General features: G+C 42.2%; 1 protein-coding gene across 3 annotated transcripts in view; it reads left to right on the plus strand.

The window, feature by feature from the left end:
- Positions 1 to 21,799, plus strand: part of LOC136864583 (anionic trypsin-2) — a 111,797-nt gene that overhangs the window by 54,801 nt on the left and 35,197 nt on the right. For all 3 annotated transcript variants that reach the window (XM_067141794.2, XM_067141786.2, XM_067141776.2), the window contains exons 3-4: positions 6,936 to 7,033; positions 17,346 to 17,487. In XM_067141794.2, coding sequence (XP_066997895.2) covers positions 6,936 to 7,033; positions 17,346 to 17,487 — 240 coding nt within the window. The remainder of the gene's footprint in view (positions 1 to 6,935; positions 7,034 to 17,345; positions 17,488 to 21,799) is intronic.

Genomic DNA, 21,799 nt, shown 5'->3' on the forward strand with positions numbered 1-21,799 from the left:
CGACAGCCTTCGGCAGCCAGCACAATTCCTATCCTCGCCGCAAGATAGGAGCTTCATTCATTCCATCCCTGACCCGGTCACTGACGGGAAAACAGGTTGCGAATCCCGTAGAAATATAAGATGAACATGTGCCAAGAAAACAGGCAACTTTCTAAGTCATTCACGACACACCACACATCCTGAACAGAGCCCAAAGGTCACTACTACACCTTTGTGAACCATGCATCGAGGTTGGAGAGGGGCATATTAAACATCTACTGTAATCAAACCATTGGGAATTTTGTTTCCTTCGTTCAGTATTTCATTCCATTTACAATGTTGTGAGTGAAGGAATACACAATCGTGGGGCGGCAGCGTTGCATCTTGGACCATATTAAATAATAAAGAACGTTGCTGCGACCAACAGACGAGAGGAGAAACGATCTGGTGCATTCCTTGACTAACAAGTGTGTCCTAATTACAGTGTGTTCTTGTACTGTGTGTGCAATTACAGCTTCTTAATAAACGAGCTGTGGATATTGACTGTAAGAGACAAGGACAATCCTGTTCGAGTCGAACGAGGAAACTTGTTCATAATCGCGGAGCATTATCTTTGACTCCATCATACGATTCACTTCCCCTCCCTCCCCTTCTCTTCTCCGAAGCACGGCAGCGGCTTGTGCTCTGGCATAGCAAATGTGGCGAGTTTGTCACTTTGATTCGCACGCCCGGGGTCAACAAATTAACCTCATATTCTCGAAAAGAAAAATGTTATCCGCCAATCCGATTGCACCATCTTTCTTAATATAACACGGAGAGCATACCTGACTTTTTTTGTCCTTATAGCTCTGATAGGGGCTGCGTGGCCGAGGCGGTAAAGGCGTGCTCGGTTCGCCCGGAAGGACGTGGGTTCGAATCCCCGTCAGGAAGTCGTAAAATTTAAGAAACGAGATTTCCACTTCCGGAGGTGCATATGGCCCTGAGGTTCACTCATCCTACACCAAAAATGAGTACCAGGTTAATTCCTGGGGGCAAAGGCGGCCGGGCGTAGAGCTAACCACTCTACCCCATCACGTGTCGAGGTTAACAATGGTGGAAGCCGTTACCTTCCACTCCTCCAAGGGCCTTCATGGCCTGTACGGAGGTGACTTTGCTTTTTTTTTAGTAGTTCTGATACATCCTTGTATTACACATTCTCAAACAAGGTAACTGTTACTGAAGAAATGATAGTCCAAAAACATGCAAGAAAACAACAATATAATAAGTTGAAGCATAATAGTCCGCCTCTGTGGTGTAGTGGTTAGCGTGATTAGCTGCCACCCCCGGAGGCCCGCGTTCGATTCCCGGCTCTGCCACGAAATTTGAAAAGTGGTACGAGGGCTGGAACGGGGTCCATTCAGCCTCGGGAGGTCAACTGAGTAGAGGTGGGTTCGATTCCCATCTCAGCCATCCTGGAAGTGGCTTTCCGTGGTTTCCCACTTCTCCTCCAGGCGAATGCCGGGATGGTACCTAACTTAAGGCCGCGGCCGCTTCCTTCCCTCTTCCTTGCCTATCCCTTCCAATCTTCCCCTCCCTCCACAAGGCCCCTGTTCAGCATAGCAGGTGAGGCCGCCTGGGCGAGGTACTGGTCATTCTCCCCAGTTGCATCCCCCGACCAAGAGTCTGAAGCTCCAGGACACTGCCCTTGAGGCGGTAGAGGTGGGATCCCTCGCAAAGTCCGAGGGAAAAACCGAACCTGGAGGGTAAACAGATGATGATGATGATGAAGCATAATAACAATTTAAGGTATTAAAGATTAAAATAATATTTCTATGTCGAGTGAAAAATTTAATGCCCGAGGCGCAGCCAAGGGTGAAAACTTTTCACGGGATTTTAAATATATACCATACCTTATTTATTTATTATCAATATTTAAATCGTCCGGCTCCATGGCTAATTGGTTAGCGTGCTGGCCTTTGGCCACAGGAGTCCCGGGTTCGATTCCCGGTGGGGTCGGGAATTTTAACCATAAGTGGTTAATTTCGCTGACACAGGGGCTGGGTGTATGTGTCGTCTTCATCATCATTTCATCCTCATCACGACGCGCAGGTCGCCTACGGAAGTCAAATCAAAAGAACGGCATCTGGCGAGCCGAACTTGTCCTCGGACACTCCCGGCACTAAAAGCCATACGCCATTTCAATATCTAAATCAAAGTAAATAAGAACATTTTAATTATATTTAAATCTTTATATTTGTCATTGCTTAAACCGAAGACGATGGCAGCAATTCTGGTTGTCTGGGATATAAAGGATATTATTTAATGCATTTATTATATTGTACATTATTTAATTTTAATTATTTAATTTATTATTATATAATTTAATCTTATTTCCCAAGAAGTCTGGTTCTTTATACTAAAAGCAGTACAAGTCACAACGGAACTGTAGTTTGAGGAGTGAACTAAACAGTGTATAAATTAAAATTCAATATTTTAAATTCTCTTCTAAGAATAAACTCATTGTTTAACATGCTAAGGAGGACGAGTTGAAGAGTATGTTGTGTACTAATTATGAATAAATCAAATTTCACACTCTCTGTCACATGAATGACGTTATTTCAATCCTTACAACAGGCGTTGCAAACTGAGTGACAGGTGGCATTGGTCAGACTGATCTATCATGGCTGTTTTGATAAGCAGCTCTGCCGTAACCTGTACAACACAGTGACCAGTGGGACAAGAAAGACCCATGTTGTGGTGGATCCATTTAAATGACTTTATTTTTTACAATTTGTTTCACGTCACACCGATGCAGGTAAGTCTTGTGGCGACGATGGAATAGGAAAGGTGTAGAAGTGGGTAGGAAGCGAGGAAGCGAGGAAGCGACCTAGGCCTAGTGTGAAAATGGAAAACCACGAAATATCCTAAGGTTTGCCGACATTGGGTTTAGAACACATTACCCCCGAATGAAAGATGACAGCTAGCTGGCCCAAAGCGCGTAACCACTTACTGGGTTTTAAATGAAAACATCAAAACCAAATATTCAAAGAATTGCGGAGTCAAAACAATCTAAACAGAATGAGTAAAATCTAAATATATTGAATTTTATTCAAGGGGAAAACAGTTTCGTGGTTTTTACTTATTCCATTTTACACTATCAACATTTATATTTTACCAGATTGTAAATGGAAGTAAAATCTTGTATGTTTGCGGTTACTGAAGGACTTTCACTCATTTTTAATTTCTTATTGAAACGTGACGAAATATCAGATATGTTCTTTTGCATGTATTGTCACACAAAAAGGAATGAGCGCATGGTTTTGTATTATAAGTTCCTCACATTTAATATTTTTCTTCTCTTTTCTCAATCTGTTTACCCTCCAGGTTCGGTTTTTCCCTCGGACTCAGCGAGTAATCCCACCTTTACCGCCGCAAGGACAGTGTCCTGGAGCTTCAGACTTTGGGGCGAGGGATACAACTGGGGAGAATGACCAGTACCTCGCCCAGGCGGCCTCGCCTGCTATGCTGAACAGGGGCCTTGTGGAGGGATGGGAAGATCGGATGGGACAGGCAAGGAAGAGGGGAGGAAGCGGCCGTGGCCTTATGTTAGGTACCATCCCGGCATTTGCCTGGAGGAGAAGTGGGAAACCACGGAAAACTACTTCCAGGATGGCTGAGGTGGGAATCGAACCCACCTCTACTCAGTTGACCTCCCGAGGCTGAGTGGACCCCGTTCCAGCCCTCGTACCACTTTTCAAATTTCGTGGCAGAGCCGGGAATCGAACCCGGACCTCCGGGGATGGCAGCTAATCACGCTAATCACTACACCACAGAGGCGGACCATTTAATATTTTACAACTTATTTCCTACGTAGATACAATCACTGTGGGTACCCACCACAAACATTATATCTGCAGGTTCAATTATTTCTTTCTTTGAAGTTGCTTTACGTCGCACCGACACAGACACGTCTTATGGCGACGTTGGGACAGGAAAGGGTTAGAAGTGGGAAGGAAGCGGCCGTGGCCTTAAATAAGGTACAGCTCCAGCATTTGCCTTGTGTGAAAATGGGAAACCACGGAAAACCATTTTCAGGTCTGCCGACAGTGGGGTTCGAACCTACTATCTGGCGAATACTGGATACTGGCCGCACTTAAGCGACTGCAGCTATCGAGCTCGGTCAATTATTTCTGAGAAAAGTGTACCTACGAGGAAGTTATATGCTCACCCTTGGAGAAATCATTACAAGCATCATTTAATACCGTGTAACCCCGCCTCTGGGCTTTATAACCACCTGGATTCGGTTAGAAAGTGAGTTCACAAGGTTGTGCAGGAATGTCGCGTCCACGTTAAGGCACTCGTTGAGGATTTGATCGCGCAGTTCCGCCAAAGTGTGGAGATGCTGAAGTCGGCGTTTTACCCGCTGTTCCAAGATGTCCTACAGATTTTCAATGGGGTTAAAATCAGGTGATTTTGCAGGCCAATCGAGATGTAATAGAATCAATCAATCAATCAATCAATCAATACTGATCTGCATTTAGGGCAGTCGCCCAGGTGGCAGATTCCCTATCTGTTGCTTTCCTAGCCTTATCCGAAATGATTTCAAAGAAATTGGAAATTTATTGAACATCTCCCTTGGTAAGTTATTCCAATCCCTAACTCCCCTTCCTATAAATGAATATTTGCCCCAGTTTGTCCTCTTGAATTCCAACTTTATCTTCATATTGTGATCTTTCCTACTTTTATAGACGCCATTCAGACTTATTCGTCTACTAATGTCATTCCACGCCATCTCTCCGCTGACAGCTCGGAACATACCACTTAGTCGAGCAGCTCTTCTTCTTTCTCTCATTTCTTCCCAACCCAAACATTGCAACATTTTTGTAACGCTACTCTTTTGTCGGAAATCACCCAGAACAAATCGAGCTGCTTTTCTTTGGATTTTTTCCAGTTCTTGAATCAGGTAATCCTGGTGAGGGTCCCATACACTGGAACCATACTCTAGTTGGGGTCTTACCAGAGACTTATATGCACTCTCCTTTACATCCTTACTACAACCCCTAAACACACTCATAACCATGTGCAGAGATCGGTACCCTTTATTTACAATCCCATTTATGTGATTACCCCAGTGAAGATCTTTCCTTATATTAACACCTAGATACTTACAATGATCCCCAAAAGGAACTTTCACCCCATCAACGCAGTAATTAAAACTGAGAGGACTTTTCCTATTTGTAAAACTCACAACCTGACTTTTAGCCCCGTTTATCAACATACCATTGCCTGCTGTCCATCTCACAATATTTTCGAGGTCACGTTGCAGTTGCTGACAATCTTGTAACTTATTTATCACTCTATAGAGAATACCATCATCCGCAAAAAGCCTTACCACCGATTCCACTCCTTTACTCATATCATTTATATATATAAGAAAACATAAAGGTCCGATAACACTGCCCTGAGGAACTCCCCTCTCAACTATTACAGGGTCAGACAAAGCTTCACCTAGGGTTGGGGAGTGTTCATAAAACCAGTTACATATGCGTCCAGCCCAATGAACTTTGCTGTTGACATCTTAAAAAATCGGGGTAGCAATAGCATACTCATCATGCATATGTTGACTGAAAGGCAACACCTGATCATCCAGAATGTGTAAATAAACATGCTGGTTCATGTTAGTAGTCACCTCAGTGAACGGGCCCAATCCATGCCCCCAAAACATCACAGACACACCTCCGCCTTGATCCTGACCTTGCATATATCCAGGTTGAAATGCATCATTTGGCCTTCATTTGCTTGAAGACACGTGAATAGTCCGCTGTAAAACACCAACAAATTCAGCATCTTCACGCACCGTATGGCGATGGGCACGGTGAAACACGATTGCCCCTTTTTGCCATTCTGTCATATCCTTACATCTTCCCATATTGACGTACATTGTCCGCTTAAAACATCAATCTCACTCTGATCACCACTGCCTTATGCTCACGTTAAGGCAGTGCGCGTGCGGTTGGGCACGGGACTCTTCGCTGCGCCATTTGTACATGCGTAATGATCCATCTGTGCGTGCGCACTACATTGACTATTTTTTGTCCGGTGAGCTTACAATACCATGCGTTCATTCCTTCTTAAGTGACGCTATGTTAAATTATTTATGTTAGTGACGTGTGATCATTATAATTTCCGTTATTTAGCATGTATCTTTACACTTAACATCTCCCCTCTTTGTCTCTCTTCCCACAAGGATATTAAAATCAACTGTTATTTATACTAATTCGCAATTATTTTGAGGGGATTTTCTTTGCAATAAGGATGTTTATTATGGCAGTTTCTTCGTAATGTCATTTTGTGAAATCTATTTAAATTTGAACGAACATATTGTTTTTAGTTTTACACACAATATGAATTTGACGTGAGAACTTCCCAAGGTTTGTTGGACGGTTGCGTGCATCCTTATTTATTGGGATGGGCACTTGATATGGATTTGGCCTAATTTTGCGGCGGGATTCCTTTCCTGACGCCAACCCTATGTTGAGGGATGTATTCACTATTGCGTGATTCTGTGATTGTTTTGATGTGTTGCATGTAGATCTGTGTTAAGACGAACACAAACACCTAGTCTCTGAACCAAAGAAATTAAACCATACGCAGTTAAAATCCTCGGTCTGGATAAGAATCGAACCTGAGGTCCCCTGAACCAAAAGCCAGTACGCTAACCATTAAGGCACCGTACAGCACACTGATCCTGGGCTAAGTACGTCACTGGCAGCCGTTTATGATGCTGATGACTGCCATGCTTCCGCAATCCCCTTGCTGCCTTGACAGCCTGCCGAACCATTGCTACCATGGAAATCCTGTCCTTACCGTACGGTAACTTGTTCAAGCCATACTTACGCACCAGTTGAGGAGTGTAAGAAATTTTACAGTACTAAAAACATGTCCCGAAATTATACTTTTTTATTTTTTATTTTCAGGTTCGTGTTCGTATACACACAAACTCAACCGTCTGGAATTGTGGAGGATCCATCATCAGCAGGAGATATGTACTCACCGTTGCCCATTGCCTCAGGAAGTGAGTACACTTCGAAACGGAATTAAAACAAAAAATAATGCATCTTCGTTATACACGGTGTATATCCAACATTTGTAACACACATCATCATCATCATCATCTGTTTACCCTCCAGGTTCGGTTTTTTCCTCGGACTGAGCGAGGGATTCCACCTCTACCGCCTCAAGGGCAGTGTCCTGGAGCTTCAGACTCTTGGTCGGGGGATACAACTGGGGAGTATGACCAGTACCTCGCCCAGGCGGCCTCACCTGCTATGCTGAACAGGGGCCTTGTGGAGGGATGGGAAGATCGGAAGGGATAGGCAAGGAAGAGGGAAGGAAGCGGCCGTGGCCTTAAGTTAGGTACCATCCCGGCATTCGCCTGGAGGAGAAGTGGGAAACCACGGAAAACCACTTCCAAGATGGCTGAGGTGGGAATCGAACCCACCTCTACTCAGTTGACCTCCCGAGGCTGAGTGGACCCCATTCCAGCCCTCGTACCACTTTTCAAATTTCGTGGCAGAGCCGGGAATCGAACCCGGGCCTCCGGGGTGGCAGCTAATCACGCTAACCACTACACCACAGAGGCGGACTTTGTAACACACATGGGGAGTAATTCCTGTGGTCAAAAGAAGAAAAATTGTCCCAATGAACTAACGTTCTATAGTGCGTTGTTACTGAGTTACGTGCAGCGGAGTTGCAGGACGTGAATTGGCTGAATCAGTAGAGATGCTCAAATTGTCCTCCGTAAGTAGCCTCAACATGGACTGGCGAAGCCGCTCAAAGATACCTGGGTCCTGTCGAACAGTCATTCATGCGCTGTTCCAGGCTGTTGATGTCGTTAATCGGAGTAGCGTACGCCAAACTTTTCGTGTGTTCCCACAGATAAAAGTCCAGTGCAGTAAAGTCAGGAGACCGGGCAGGCCAATACACTGGACCTCGACGTCCGACCCACCGTCGTGTTAAGGTGTTGTCAAAAAACAGCGTGAATGCAAACTGAAGTGCACTGGAGCTTTAACATGCATATGAATCACATGACGCAGCGAACTGCTACGGGCATGTTTCAGTAGTACAGGCACCATGGCCTTCAAGGTCAGCTAGTCCGGTCCATTCAGTCGTCTGGGTAGCATGTATGTGCCGATCACACCACACCACACATTGCATCCAAAGTGCTGTTGATGATTGGCGACAACCGTACTATGGGGATTTTCAACTGTCTATGTGCGTGTGTGTTATAGAATTTTCTGGTGCCATCTCTTTCAATTGTGGCGTCATCGGTGAACAAAACGAATGACGGGAGATAAAAACGTCAGTAGGTTAGTGGCCACCATGTGCAACGCCTGTTCCTCAATACCAACGCATTGAGAGACATACCTTAACAGGGATATTTTTTCTTGTTTTACCGGGCGAGTTGGCCGTGCGGTTAGGAGCGCACAGCTGTGAGCTTGCATCCGGGAGACAGAGGGTTCGAATTCCATTGTCGGCAGCCCTGAAGATGGTTTTCCGTGGTTTCCCATTTTTACACCAGGCAAATGCTGGGGCTGTACCTTAATTAAGGCCACGGCCGCTTCCTTCCCATTCCTAGGCCCTTCCTATCCCATCGTCGCCATAAGACCTATCTGTGTCGATGCGACGTAAAGCAAATATCAAAAAAAAAAAAAAAAAAATCTTGTTTTGATCCCACCAATCCCCCGCCACCGACGTTTGTTACAAATGATTAGATACACTCTGTAGGTTGTTATGCCTTTCAACATTCAGTATACCGGGCGAGTTGGCCGTGCGCGTAGAGGCGTGCGGCTGTGAGCTTGCATCCGGGAGATAGTAGGTTCGAATCCCACTATCGGCAGCCCTGAAGATGGTTTTCCGTGGTTTCCCATTTTCACACCAGGCAAATGCTGGGGCTGTACCTTCATTAAGGCCACGGCCGATTCCTTCCAACTCCTCGGCCTTTTCTATCCCATCGTCGCCATAAGACCTATCTGTGTCGGTGCGACGTAAAGCCCCTAGCAAAAAAAAACATTCAGTATGCAAGCCTCTGTGAATAAAATAAATGCTATCACAATCTTATATTTACAAAAACCTCTGGGCCACCCTTTCATATCTTTTACCCTTAAATGATTAAAAACTGAGTGTAAGTGTTGTTACCTCTTTAGCCTCCATCAGCTTCTCTTACCTTCCATACCGCAGACCATTATTTTCCATTCGCCACACATAAACTCAGCCCCAAAGCCGGATGATACGCACAAATTCAAACATCGAGTTCATTCGTAAATTACTGTTAATCTCCCAATTGCGAGTTCTCTGACACCATTAATCCCATCTGTTTGTACTACAATCGTGTCACTAGTTTCATATCTGGTTTTTCGCTTTATGAATAAGATATCTCGAATCCAGTCATCTTTCACTTCCATACAACAAAGCTGGACCGAAAACAAAGCGATAATTTTGGCAACTCACTTCCTTCTGACAGATCACCGGAACTGTTAGCATTCTGGATTAGCTTTGCTGCACCTTGCTTCAGTTTCACTTAATATGCTACCATCGTGGAAAAAATCACATCCTAAGTACTTAAAATTATCCACCTGTTCGGGTTTCTTATTCCCTACTTGACATTCGGTCCTCTTAGTTTTCTGCTTATTCTTGGACCGGGCGAGTCGGCCGTGCGGTTAGAGCTTGCATCTGGGAGATAGTGGGTTCGAATTCCACTGTCGGCAGCCCTGAAGGTGGTTTTCCGTGGTTTGACATTTTCACACCAGGCAAATGCTGGGGCTATACCTTAATTAAGGCCATGGACGTTTCCTTCCAACTCGTAGGTCTTTCCTGTCCCATTGTCGCCGTAAGACCTATCTGTGTCGGTGCGACGTAAAGCCGCCAGCTTATTCTTGGAAATGCTAATTCCCTTACTGTTTAGCATCTATGTATGCCATCCGTTCTCTTTCTACATCTTGAATCTAGTTCTTGTTTGCCTTTGAAAATTTTCACTAACAATAGTAATCATAAATAATAATATCATAAATACACACAAATCACACGCTACAGACAGCAATTATACAAGGCCTTTATGTTGTAAGTCAGTATTCTACCATCAGCGTCAGAGAACAACGCACTGTAAATCAATGACGGATAATGTTAAGAAACATTCTGATCCCTGGCCCTGTCCTTGACAGAATAAAACAAGAAGTAGCACAACAACTCCGTATATTTTCTGAAATCACCGATAATGACCTAGTTACATAGGTATACAGCACTGATGAAGTGATTATCTCACTTTATAGAAAGCGAAGAAGATAATTCTCCAAACAATTCTCTAACTAATTTTTCAGCATTCGAAGAGATCAAACAACACTAATTGAATATTGCGGTACTGATCCCATTCGGCAATCTATTCTCCCCAGACAGCAATAATCTGGAAAATTAGCAAGGATAATTGGGCTGCTCAACAAAACCATCCTACCAACACATATAAAAGACCATAAGTTTGTTGTAGATCTCCATACTGTCATCTATTGTGTTGCACTTACTATTGTTCGACTAAACGGAGATAAGGTCATTTCTCCCAATACGCAGTGAGCAAAAGAAGACCTGAAGACCCACCCTGGGCAAGAAGTCTAAAACCACTTGTCCTTGAACTCCTTCAAAATGTCAATCGACTGGAGCGGTACAAAAATTGGGTAAGAGCGAAAAGTCTGGACAATAGAATTTCCCGCAAGATCCTATTAAATTAAAAGCTTGATTACTCTGGAAATATCATGTTGGAGGATGTTCTAGAAACTGGGAAACAGAAGCTTTCAACACTATCGAAACGCTTCGAGAGACAGCAAAGTGCCATAGAGTGAAAAATTCAATATGCTATATTCCAAAGAAATGAAAAGCAGTTCAACAAGACTTTGGAAAAGAGGCAACAGTAACCATCTCTACTTGAGAATATACCTGGTTTAAGGAAGTGTTCATGACTACTGGTCATATATTTCGTCAAAGCCAGAGAGCCACAAAAAGCCGTAATATCAATGCCCTATGGATCAAACAACTAGAGCTGATATAAAGCCAATTGTACCAAAAGTTGTAGATCCGTTTAAATACAACGAACCATGAAGAAACTTCATAATGGGAGGACACTAGGTGTTCACAAATTACTAGTGCAAGAAACTTCCCTGTAATCAGCACACTCATCAACTTCTGGCCCTACACTTCCAGAAAGCCTAAGAACACCACTCCGTGCATTTCTCTGTAGAGGCATTACATATTTTCAGCCGAAGAATTTCGATCTGAACAACCGAACCAAGTGTCACCCAATATCATGTTTTCCAACTCTGAGTAAGATATTCACAACTTCAGTTACCAACAGAATTGATAAACTGTTCAACTCAGTATGATTATCTCTTGTTGCGTATTTAGCCGACTTCCGTGGCGCAGTCGATAAGTTAAAACCTTTGTTCCCCAGTTAGTGATTTCGATCTTTTGTTAGTTCAGTGACATTTTCGCGAGTGCTCAAATACTAAAATTCCATGTCGTTAGTTTCCAGCGCGTTGAAGAACTCCTGTGGAATAGAAATGAGGAAACTGACACTCCTAAAATCTAAAGCAGCTGATGAACGGTAAAAAATAAACACCATAATTGTAAAATTGGAGGTTATTGAACAACTTAAAAGCATGGCATTAGGAAGATAGAATAATTATTATTCTACCTTATAAAAGCAATCTTGATAACAACCACCAACATTGTAAATTAACTTGTTACCATGACGACTGACTAATATTCCTATGTCAGCGATGTTCACAGTTGATAGAAAGAAAAACTCAATTTATGAATGATTCCTTTATCGTAGCTCGCACCGTGAAATGTGCCAGATATTTAAAAAAATGGAAATTACATTTTATACAACTTTTGTTACCTACACATTGTAACACTCATCTCACTTGATGTCACGAATAAGATTCTGCACGAGAAGCTGCCGGATCAGAATATGTCTTATGGCTAGCGGTTATCTGAAAATTTGCGTTACGAAAGTTAACGTGACGGAAGTGTAACCCTAGCTACCGTGCACGCTCTTATTTAAGGTATGGGTGGGTGGCCAGACTGTTACCTAGCAACAGTGCAGGCATATCTTATAGCTGATAGTCATCTGAAATTAGCAGCCGTTGATAGATAGCCATTTGATTTTCGCAAAGGGAAAGGTGGTTTTTTTTACTGAGATATTTGGAAGCTTGTGAAAGTTTTTTTAAAAAATAGCGAAATTCTCCCTCGTACGGTAAAAACGTATTGATGATATTTTACACGATTTGTGCTATATCGGATGGTACAGCTGTCCCTTTTTTCCCAAACATATGCAACCAGCTAGGAATTAATTGTCTCTTAGTCGAATTTTGCGCAACATCTTACAGCAATTATATGTGCAGATGTTCGACATGGACTTTCCCGCACAATGCAAAAGCGGTACAAGAGGCAGTAAGTGAGGCCCATCTCAAAAACACTATGCCATTTTTTGTAGAGCGGAGTCCAATACTCCAGTCATTCTTACGAAATGTTACTGTACTGTACAAACCACAGCCACTCCCTTAGCTGTCGGTAGTGAATTACGCATCTGATTGGTTCAAGAGGCCATTTTCTTTTGAAAGAAAAGGGTGTTCAAGGTATGATACCGTGATAGGTTAGGACCAATTACAGACATGTCAATTCACCGCCATTTTTTATAGTCTCATCACACTGAATTGATAGAAACGCGTTATTCATCATCATCATCATCATCATCATCTGTTTACCCTCCAGGGTCGGCTTTTCCCTCGGACTGAGCGAGGGATCCCACCTCTACCGCCTCAAGGGCAGTGTCCTGGAGCTTCAGACTCTTGGTCGGAGGATACAACTGGGGAGTATGACCAGTACCTCGCCCAGGCGGCCTCACCTGCTATGCTGAACAGGGGCCTTGTGGAGGGATAGGAAGATTGGAAGGGATAGGCAAGGAAGAGGGAAGGAAGCGGCCGTGGCCTTAAGTTAGGTACCATCCCGGCATTCGCCTGGAGGAGAAGTGGGAAACCACGGAAAACCACTTCCAGGATGGCTGAGGTGGGAATCGAACCCACCTCTACTCAGTTGGCCTCCCGAGGCTGAGTGGACCCCGTTCCAGCCCTCGTACCACTTTTCAAATTTTGTGGCAGAGCCGGGAATCGAACCCGGGCCTCCGGGGGTGGCAGCTAATCACGCTAACCACTACACCACAGAGGCGGACAACGCGTTATTCAAAGTATTTTATAATCTATGGCACGCAAATGCTGTACAGTAGATGTGATAGCTTACGCCATGTAATTACTACCGTTACAGCGTTCAATAAAGTCATAAAACTTGACCATAAGGCTGTAAAACATCAGTAACTTTACGAAGCGAGAAATTTCGCTATTCTCCTGAATACAGAGGGTTAAGAGCTACAGCAGACGTTCGAGCAGGAAGTAGCTGCGCGGAGTTAGGCATTTTGGATGTACCTGGATAAGCTACATGGAGCAGTGACGGTTCGAAACCTTATTGAGTCAAACCTTTTTAAATTTTATTTCGTACTCCTCTAGGCATCTTTTACGAAGAGATGACTTTTCTGAAGTCTCAGGTATTCTTCCAAGGAAATTATAATAAACAGACATAACGATTATCGCCACGTAAGCACCGACTACTGACAAATTAATTGTGAATACCACCTGAAAAAATGCTGAACTCATTTAACCAAGTAATAGGTACATACTCTACTCGTAGGGAATGATTGCAACTATCTGGGCTAAGGCATGATTCCGTACCATACTGTGGTGTTTGCAGCAAGGTTCTGCACATTCGAGTCCAGAAGTTGTAACATACAAGATCAGTGTCGAAGTGATAGCGTAGATTATTTCATTAGTACAGAGATACGGGACCTAATCTTCGTCGCTTGGAGTGACTACATGGCACTAATCGCAGCCAGCATGTGACTTTTCCGACGGATTCAGAGTTCAAATCTAGCTATGAGATTTTAATATTTATACTCTTAAGATAACCACTACACTACAGAGGCGGACGGATATATTCTACGGGTTGCATAAAAAACTGTACCACTCTGTATACAGCTTATCTATTCTGACCGTTCATTACCATGCTATAGGCATATTAGAAGGTCTAGTCAATCATATATACCGTTTTCCGCAACATTCTGAGACATATAATGTAGTAATTAGCAGTCTACATGCCGAACCGGGATGTGATTTGCGATATCCCAGCCCGAAGGGAGTAGTTTTCTGCGCTGCATCGAGAAAAGGATAGCGCAGTACCGCTGGACCTTGAAATCGCGCTCTCTTTTCGAGCGAACGAGAAGGAGAGATGACGCTACGCGTGGAAATGTAGGGTGTCGGAGAGTGGGCTGAGTTAAGGTGTGTTAACCCATGAGAAATAAATGTCCTCTACTAATTCAACACTGCATTCATTGGTGCCACTTCACCATAATTTACTAAAAATAGGAAGAAGAAGAAGAACGCCTTCATTTGAAATAATTTTTGGAAATTTATGAGTCAGGTCTCATTCGAACTGATGTATTTAATGCTAACAGTTGATGCATATAAATGCAATATTTTAATAGTGGATCGGTAATGACGCTTGTCGTATAGCAGTTCGCAGATTAAAGATGACTGCTGGAATCTGACAACGTGTGGAAAAAAGTGGGAGATCTTGCGTGATGAATCATGACGCGTGATTTTCTAAAAGGACGCTTTTGAGATTGTGAATGACCCACTGATCGCTTTAGTTTTATATGTGATCAGTCACAAGCTATAATTTGAGTGTTTTCACGTCGCTGAAAGATTCCGATTACCGGACCTTCAATTTCGGCAGGGCATAATTTACCTCCCCCTGATCATTTTGTCCGGAGGCTATAAGTAGAGCCGGGACCTAGATACAGATCTCATTGTCATTTGTGTAGCTGCAGTACTAACACGTTAGGATTGAACTTGGATATCAGTTTATGAAGTGTTGTGTCATAGAAGAAAAACACATCAGTGCGATGTAAAATATCGCGAAATAAGCCGTGTGGTACCAGATAATGTACAGTATGTATGAATAGAAGTCTTATCTCAACATTTTATATTTTAAATAAGAACAACAGTCAGTTGCAGTTCATGGTGCAATCATCAGTGAAAGGGCAAACGCGTCAGGTTGTTTAGAGGTAGTGAGACAGTTAATTACGTCCAGTAATTAATAATAACCGATCCAAAGCATTTTAAGAGTGAGTGACGTTCAGCAAAATTAAAGAACTATTCCTGATAAAATTAGCGTTTGCATACTCTATGGACACTCATGGTGATAGACTGTGTGATTGAAATAGGAAATGAACAGTGATTTCTATAAACTTGCCACTATTTGCATTGATCTATTTAAAGTTATCAGTGCATCTTATCAGCAGTAGATCCCTTTGAAAGTACATAAACAGTGTTTAATAATTGATTTCCCATTTTGCCTGTATGTTCGTGAGTGGTCTGGAGCCTACAAGAATCGCGCCTAAGTGTCTGCAGTCATTTCTACAGGGATCGTCCAGAGACTCAACTAAGAAGACCACAGTTCGAGACATAGATCGTGGTAGTACGAAAAGGAACCAAGGACTATCAAAGAGAAGACCGCTCATCATGAAGGAGTAAAAATCTAAGATGTACATTGAGATGACGGCAAACCATACCCAGCATTTGATAAGTACATATTTGAATATATTAAACCACGAGATTTGCATGCCAGTAGCAATTCTTATTTTTGTAAATATTAGAATGTTATAATTAATAACAATATTAAATGTAGGGAACACTATACGCGTGTGACTGGGAAAAGACTATTTATTATTTTAATTAGGGTTTTCAAGTTATTTAAGAATAATCTTTGATATTTAGCAGGCTTATTTGCATGAACTATTATATAGATCCCATAAATTCTTAGTGTATATGAAGCACATATTCGGGAAGAATAGCGATTTAGCTAAACTTATAATTTCTTCGTAATGTTACTATCTGGTAAAGATTTTCATAGTAGTTTGAAAATAAACTACATGTTTGCTTCAAGGTGATTCAGGTATTTATAAATCCCGTATGGTAATAGATGATCATTGAAGATGTCCCAAACCGAGGTATTATGCGAATTATATAGATATGCGAGAAGAATTAAATAACCTGTAAGAATGGAGTCTTCTCTGTAAATTAATGGAACGGATTTGAGATGCCGTGATATGATATGGAGGGGTGAAGCTGTAACATGTTATGTTGTTGGAATGATAAAGGATAATATTAATTATGGCTGTTGTGATATATTGAATTGGACTGAATATATAGCAAATAATGAATACTAAGAAGTAATAGCTCTCAAATGAATGCGTACTTGAGAACACGCCGAGATGATATATAAAAGAAAGAAAGAAAGAAAGAAAGAAAGAAAGAAAGAAAGAAAGAAAGAAAGAAACGACGAGTTCAATGTGTTTTTGTAGCCACGGAGCTGGACACACACAGCTGTTGTCATGACTGACAGTTTTACTACGTGCGGACTTAGGGTCGGGGAACATTCCATAGTTCCCAGCAAAGCTTAAGGTTTACCAGCGAGATCCCTTTCATTCGCCAGGCAGTCTCAATTCCATTCTAATGATACGTAATGAGTAATGCGGATAATTTTCTGATTTTGCGAAGGATAGATCCCTTCCCATGTTTATGCATTAAATTAGCTCGTGATTGGAGTTTTAATTTATTACCTTGGAAGCTGGAGTACTTGAGTTCGACCCATATTGGAGCGAAGAATTTAACCAGATACTATGGCTTGGTTAAGCCATAATCTTCGAGATGTATTGTGTGATATATGTTTGATATTTTTTAATGTAATGTGTTTATGTGTTTTATTATTTCCCAAAGTGTTCTATGGTGATGGGTTCGATTCCAGCGTTGGCTGATTTTTCTTTGAATATAATTTGTTAGGTAAACCCAGCCCTAAATTACCCAGTATGGGTACACTATACAGCTAATATTAACGGAGAAATTTACATTTTCTGTTTCGGTTCCCTCAATATTGCTACGCCATTGTACACTAAACAAATAATAAAAAGCCTAGTGCACAACCCGGTTTCCCTGAACTTAAATAAAGATATTCAAGAAATTCTGCTTAGCCATTTTGTCGTGATTTCATAATAAACAATTAAACAAACATACAGACAAAAAATGAACTAAATACACTCTAGGTTTGTTTGTGTGCCTGATCCGAGGCAGAAATGAAATATGAGTGAAAACTGTGAAGTTTAGAGGAAAAATTATAATTTTACTTATATACAGCAGATAATGAAACACTGTTGACCGATTTCTACATTGCAGGGAGGCGATCAAGAGGATTGAGGTCTTGGCTGGAGTTGTTGATATGACCAACAGAGCACTCATCTCACTTGATGTCACGAATAAGATTCTGCACGAGAAGCTGCCGGATCAGAATATCGCTAATGATATTGCTTTATTAAAGGTAAATTGATTTTAACTTTTATCTTTAATTGTGGCATGCAGACTGCCCAAACTTTCACGTGTATAGCATATACCATGTGAACTCTGGAAGAGAATGTACATGAAAATGATAGTGGCTACATGGCGTTCAGCAAAATATAACTAACACAATGTGGATTGCGTTCGGTACAGGATTATGTCGTTTCAGACAATACATGCATTCACTGTTCTATGATAGTCCAGTTTACAATTTCCAGTTCGATTTCCAATTAATTTAAGACTAGTGTTGATAAATGCATAAATTAAGAGTAAGATATGAAATGATCGAGTAAATTCTCCTCATAGTGTTGCCAAGTCGTGCTAATAAAATCTCATGTCCTTTGAGCAATAATCAAAAAGAGCAACAGCCACATAAATCTACAAGCTTTCCTGCTTTGCGTAGAGCTAATTGTCGAAAATTCGGTACTAACATGCATGTGAGTAAGTTCAATTCTCCGCTCTAAAGCTATTTGATTCCTCAGTCACTACAGACTGATTATTGTACAGACTATATATGACCCTTATTTTTCGGTATTATATCCCGACCACCTTCGTTGTCTCAAATAGCTTAGTCCATACATTATGAAACGAGTTTTCTAAATCTACCAATGTCTTGTATGTGACTCTAATATTAGACGTAGAGTCAGTATTGGTTCGCATGTGCCTACATTTCTTTGGAAGCCAGACTGACTTTCTCCAGACTCACATTCAGCTTGTCTCTCCATAAATTATTGTGAACACTAATGCCATAATTGTTCTTGATATTATGTATTTCTGCACACATATGTCTAAAGTACGCTACGGAATAGTATTTTATGATGATATTCTTCCTTGGTTGGTTTTACCCTCGGACTCAGCGAGGGATCCCACCTCTACCGCCTCGAGGGCAGTGTCCTGGAGCGTGAGACATTGGATCGGGGGTTACAACTGGGGAGGAGGACCAGTAACTCACCCAGGCGGCCTCACCTGCTATGCTCAACAGGGGCCTTGTGGTGGGATAGGAAGATTGGAAGGAAGCGACTGTGGCCTTAAGTCAGGTGCCATCCCGGCATTTACCTGGGGGAGAAGTGGGAAACCACGGAAAACTACTTCCAGGATGGCTGAGGAGGAAATCGAACCCCCTCAACTCAGTTGACCTCCCGAGGCTGAGTGGACCCCGTTCCATCCCTAGTACCACTTTTCAAATTTCGGGGCAGAGCCGGGAATCGAACCCGGGCCTCCTGGGGTGGCAGCTACAGTAATCACACCAACCACTACACCACAGAGGCGGACGATGATATTAATGAAATAATTTAAATCAGAGTCTTAGTCAGTCAGCTAGTTCCTAAAGGCAATGCCCTGTCGATGCAACCATAGTTTCCTATACTCAACTTCACATTTCATTTCTAGATAGGTGCTTTACTGAAAATGTTGCCTCAGATCATGAAGGTAATCCCACTCCGTCTCCTTTCCACGATTTTTCCTTAGATTAAGTTAGTGAGGAAGGTATTGTGGCGCAAGTATGTCCAACGAAATTAGCAGTCCTTTTCTGCATAGTTTGGAGCAGTTCTCTCTTCTCTTGAATTTCTTACAGGATACTTTCATTGGTCTCTTTTCCAACCATCCACTCTTCAACATTCTTCTCCAGACCCATATTTGAAATGCCTCGTTTCCGATCTTGATTGTAAATTGCCCAAGATTCACATCCACAGAACAGAGCACTCCATACAAAATATTTTAATTCTTTTCTGCCCTGAAAATTCTTGCTAGCCAAAGAATTCTCTTCATATGAAAAGCCTGTTTGGCTATTTGGTATTCTCTTCTTCATCTCTGTGATGCACCTGTTCTCATGGGTGATTTTCCAGGATAACAGAAACTAGCAACTTTATCCACTGTCTTGCCAGCGAGCTAGATGTTCGCTTGCATTTGCTGTGGATGTTTCTTACCTGTAAGAGTTTTGTTTTTTTCACATTGGTGTTAAGCTATGGATTTGACCATGAAGACGATAATACATACAACATCTTTAACACCAGTTTCTCTGAGTCTACAGCCACCGCTATATCGTCTGAAAATCCAATGCATTGGTTTGTTCTGCATTGACTCTAATTCCATTTGTGATTGCCTAAAACCAGGGCCGGATTAAGTGGGGGGGGGGGCTAAAGGGGCTGCAGCCCCGGGCCCCGCGTGCCACGGGGCCCCGTCTCTTGGCCGAACCTAAAATTGTATAAAAAGGCCTGTTGCTCCACCTCCGTGCATGTATATGAATATTTACTCTCGCAAAATATCGAACACGCACTCTTCCTTCCTTCTTATCAGCTGTCCGCGTTAGTATTTCATCATTGCTAGAATCAGTTACAGTCCGGAGACACGAATCCTCTCTACTTACGCACTTTAATTATTTAAAGGTTATTGTTGACGAAAATTTAAATCTGGCAGCTTGCGAGTACGGGCAGAGTGGGAAGGGGGCAAGAGGTCTAGGAAGTGAGCGGGAGGGGACAGGGGAAGCACGGCGGAATGCGCATGCTATACTATATCTTTGCATCAGGAAGAGAACTTCCAGTTCACCTCTGATTATTTAACCATTCGTAAGTTACAACTGTAATGTTCTTGTAAAATGAATAGAAAATATCCTAGTGGTACCAAAAAACGTAAATTAAAAGAACAACATTTGAAAGAAATTGAAAAGTTGCCGAAAATATCAACATTTTTTGACAGGAAGTCTACAAGTGCATCGACGACTGAAGAGACTGTTACTGATGAATTGGTATCTTCTACAGGTAAGCGAGTAGTATAATATCCAAGTCTGCTGTTTTAAGAGAGATTAGGTCTTTATGGAATTGGAAAGCATGAGCATTAGGAAGATAGTTTTAGGAACAATAAAAGGGAATCCTAATGTGTATTTTAAATTTCAGGCACATTGTATGGAAAACTCGAAGTCGTAAATAATAAATTGCTGATCTCGTTGGTAGTGGTAGCAATAATGACTGCCTCTCCCGAAGACCCAGGTACCTTCTCCGGCGCTGCCTGGGGGGGGGCCCTGGTTACGAAGAAGGGGCCCCACATTTTTAAATAGCCCAGAGCCCCCAGACACCTTAATCCGGCACTGCCTTAAACTTGTTTATAGCCTCTTCAGTGAACGCGTTGAACAAATATGATGACAAAGGGCAACCTTACATCACTCCCTATCCAATTTCTCATGCCCTGATGCTCCATCTGATGTTTATCACAGTAGCCTGGGTTATTAAATTGCAGTGTCACTTTCCAGTCCAAACCAATACTTATCAGAGTTTTAAACAACCTATTCCAGCTCTCATCATTAAACGCCTTTTCAGTGTCCACAAAAGGCAAGATAAGTGTTGCTGTTCATCTCCATTCTTCTTTCTGTCCGACGAGTCAAAATTCCTTATCTTTTCCCATTTCTTGTCCTGAGACCAAACTTATATTGATCAATATGAAGGTCTATTGTCCATCCTATTCTCCTTTATGTTAAGCAGTCACTCAGACGGATGAGAGAATATAATAGTTATTGTTCTAGGTCCAGAGCTTTCTAAACTCCCCATTATTGACTTTTGTTCCCCTATTTGGTCCTCACCTTCTATCTCAAACATATTTCAACTAATAGTATTTTTAATTTTTTCACTTTCATTGTTAAGACTCGCTATCTTGCTTTTAAGAACACAATTAAATCTAAATCTTGAACTACCTGGGTATACTTGACCTAAAAGCGTTTGCCGTTCTCCAATCTTTGTTACATACATACAATCGCTATACCAAATGCAATACTCTTCTACGTACTTCCCTATACACGCCCCCCCCCCCTCGGTCAAAACGCAACCGTTATACTCACCATATGTCCCGTCCATATCTAACCTTGCAACAACGCTCTATCTTCCACCGTCTCCCTACTCTTGGTAACTCACTACCCAATATCGACTTATTCACACGCTTTGCATCCTTCAAACACAAAATTAAAAGATTCCTCTCCAGGTTTCCATTTTCTTCCGCCCTTCCAACTCATGACCTTCCTTCTTGCTAATTCTGTAACCGATCCTTGCCGGTTGCCGTTGCCATTCTTGTTACATTGTTATTGTTTTTAATTTACTCTTCATACTTAATATTGTTGTTTATACCGATTGTTATCCTATTATACTTATGTCTTCTTCTTCTTAACCTATTTTCCCTCCAGGGTTAGCTTTTCCCTCGGACTCAGCGAGGGATCCCACCTCTACCGCCTCAAGGGTAGTGTCCTCGAGCTTGAGACATTGGGTCAGTGGATAAAACTGGGGAGAATGACCAGTACCTCGCCCAGGCGGCCT

The sequence above is a fragment of the Anabrus simplex genome, chromosome 1 (genome assembly GCF_040414725.1).
Source record: "Anabrus simplex isolate iqAnaSimp1 chromosome 1, ASM4041472v1, whole genome shotgun sequence".
Classification (NCBI taxonomy): domain Eukaryota; kingdom Metazoa; phylum Arthropoda; class Insecta; order Orthoptera; family Tettigoniidae; genus Anabrus; species Anabrus simplex.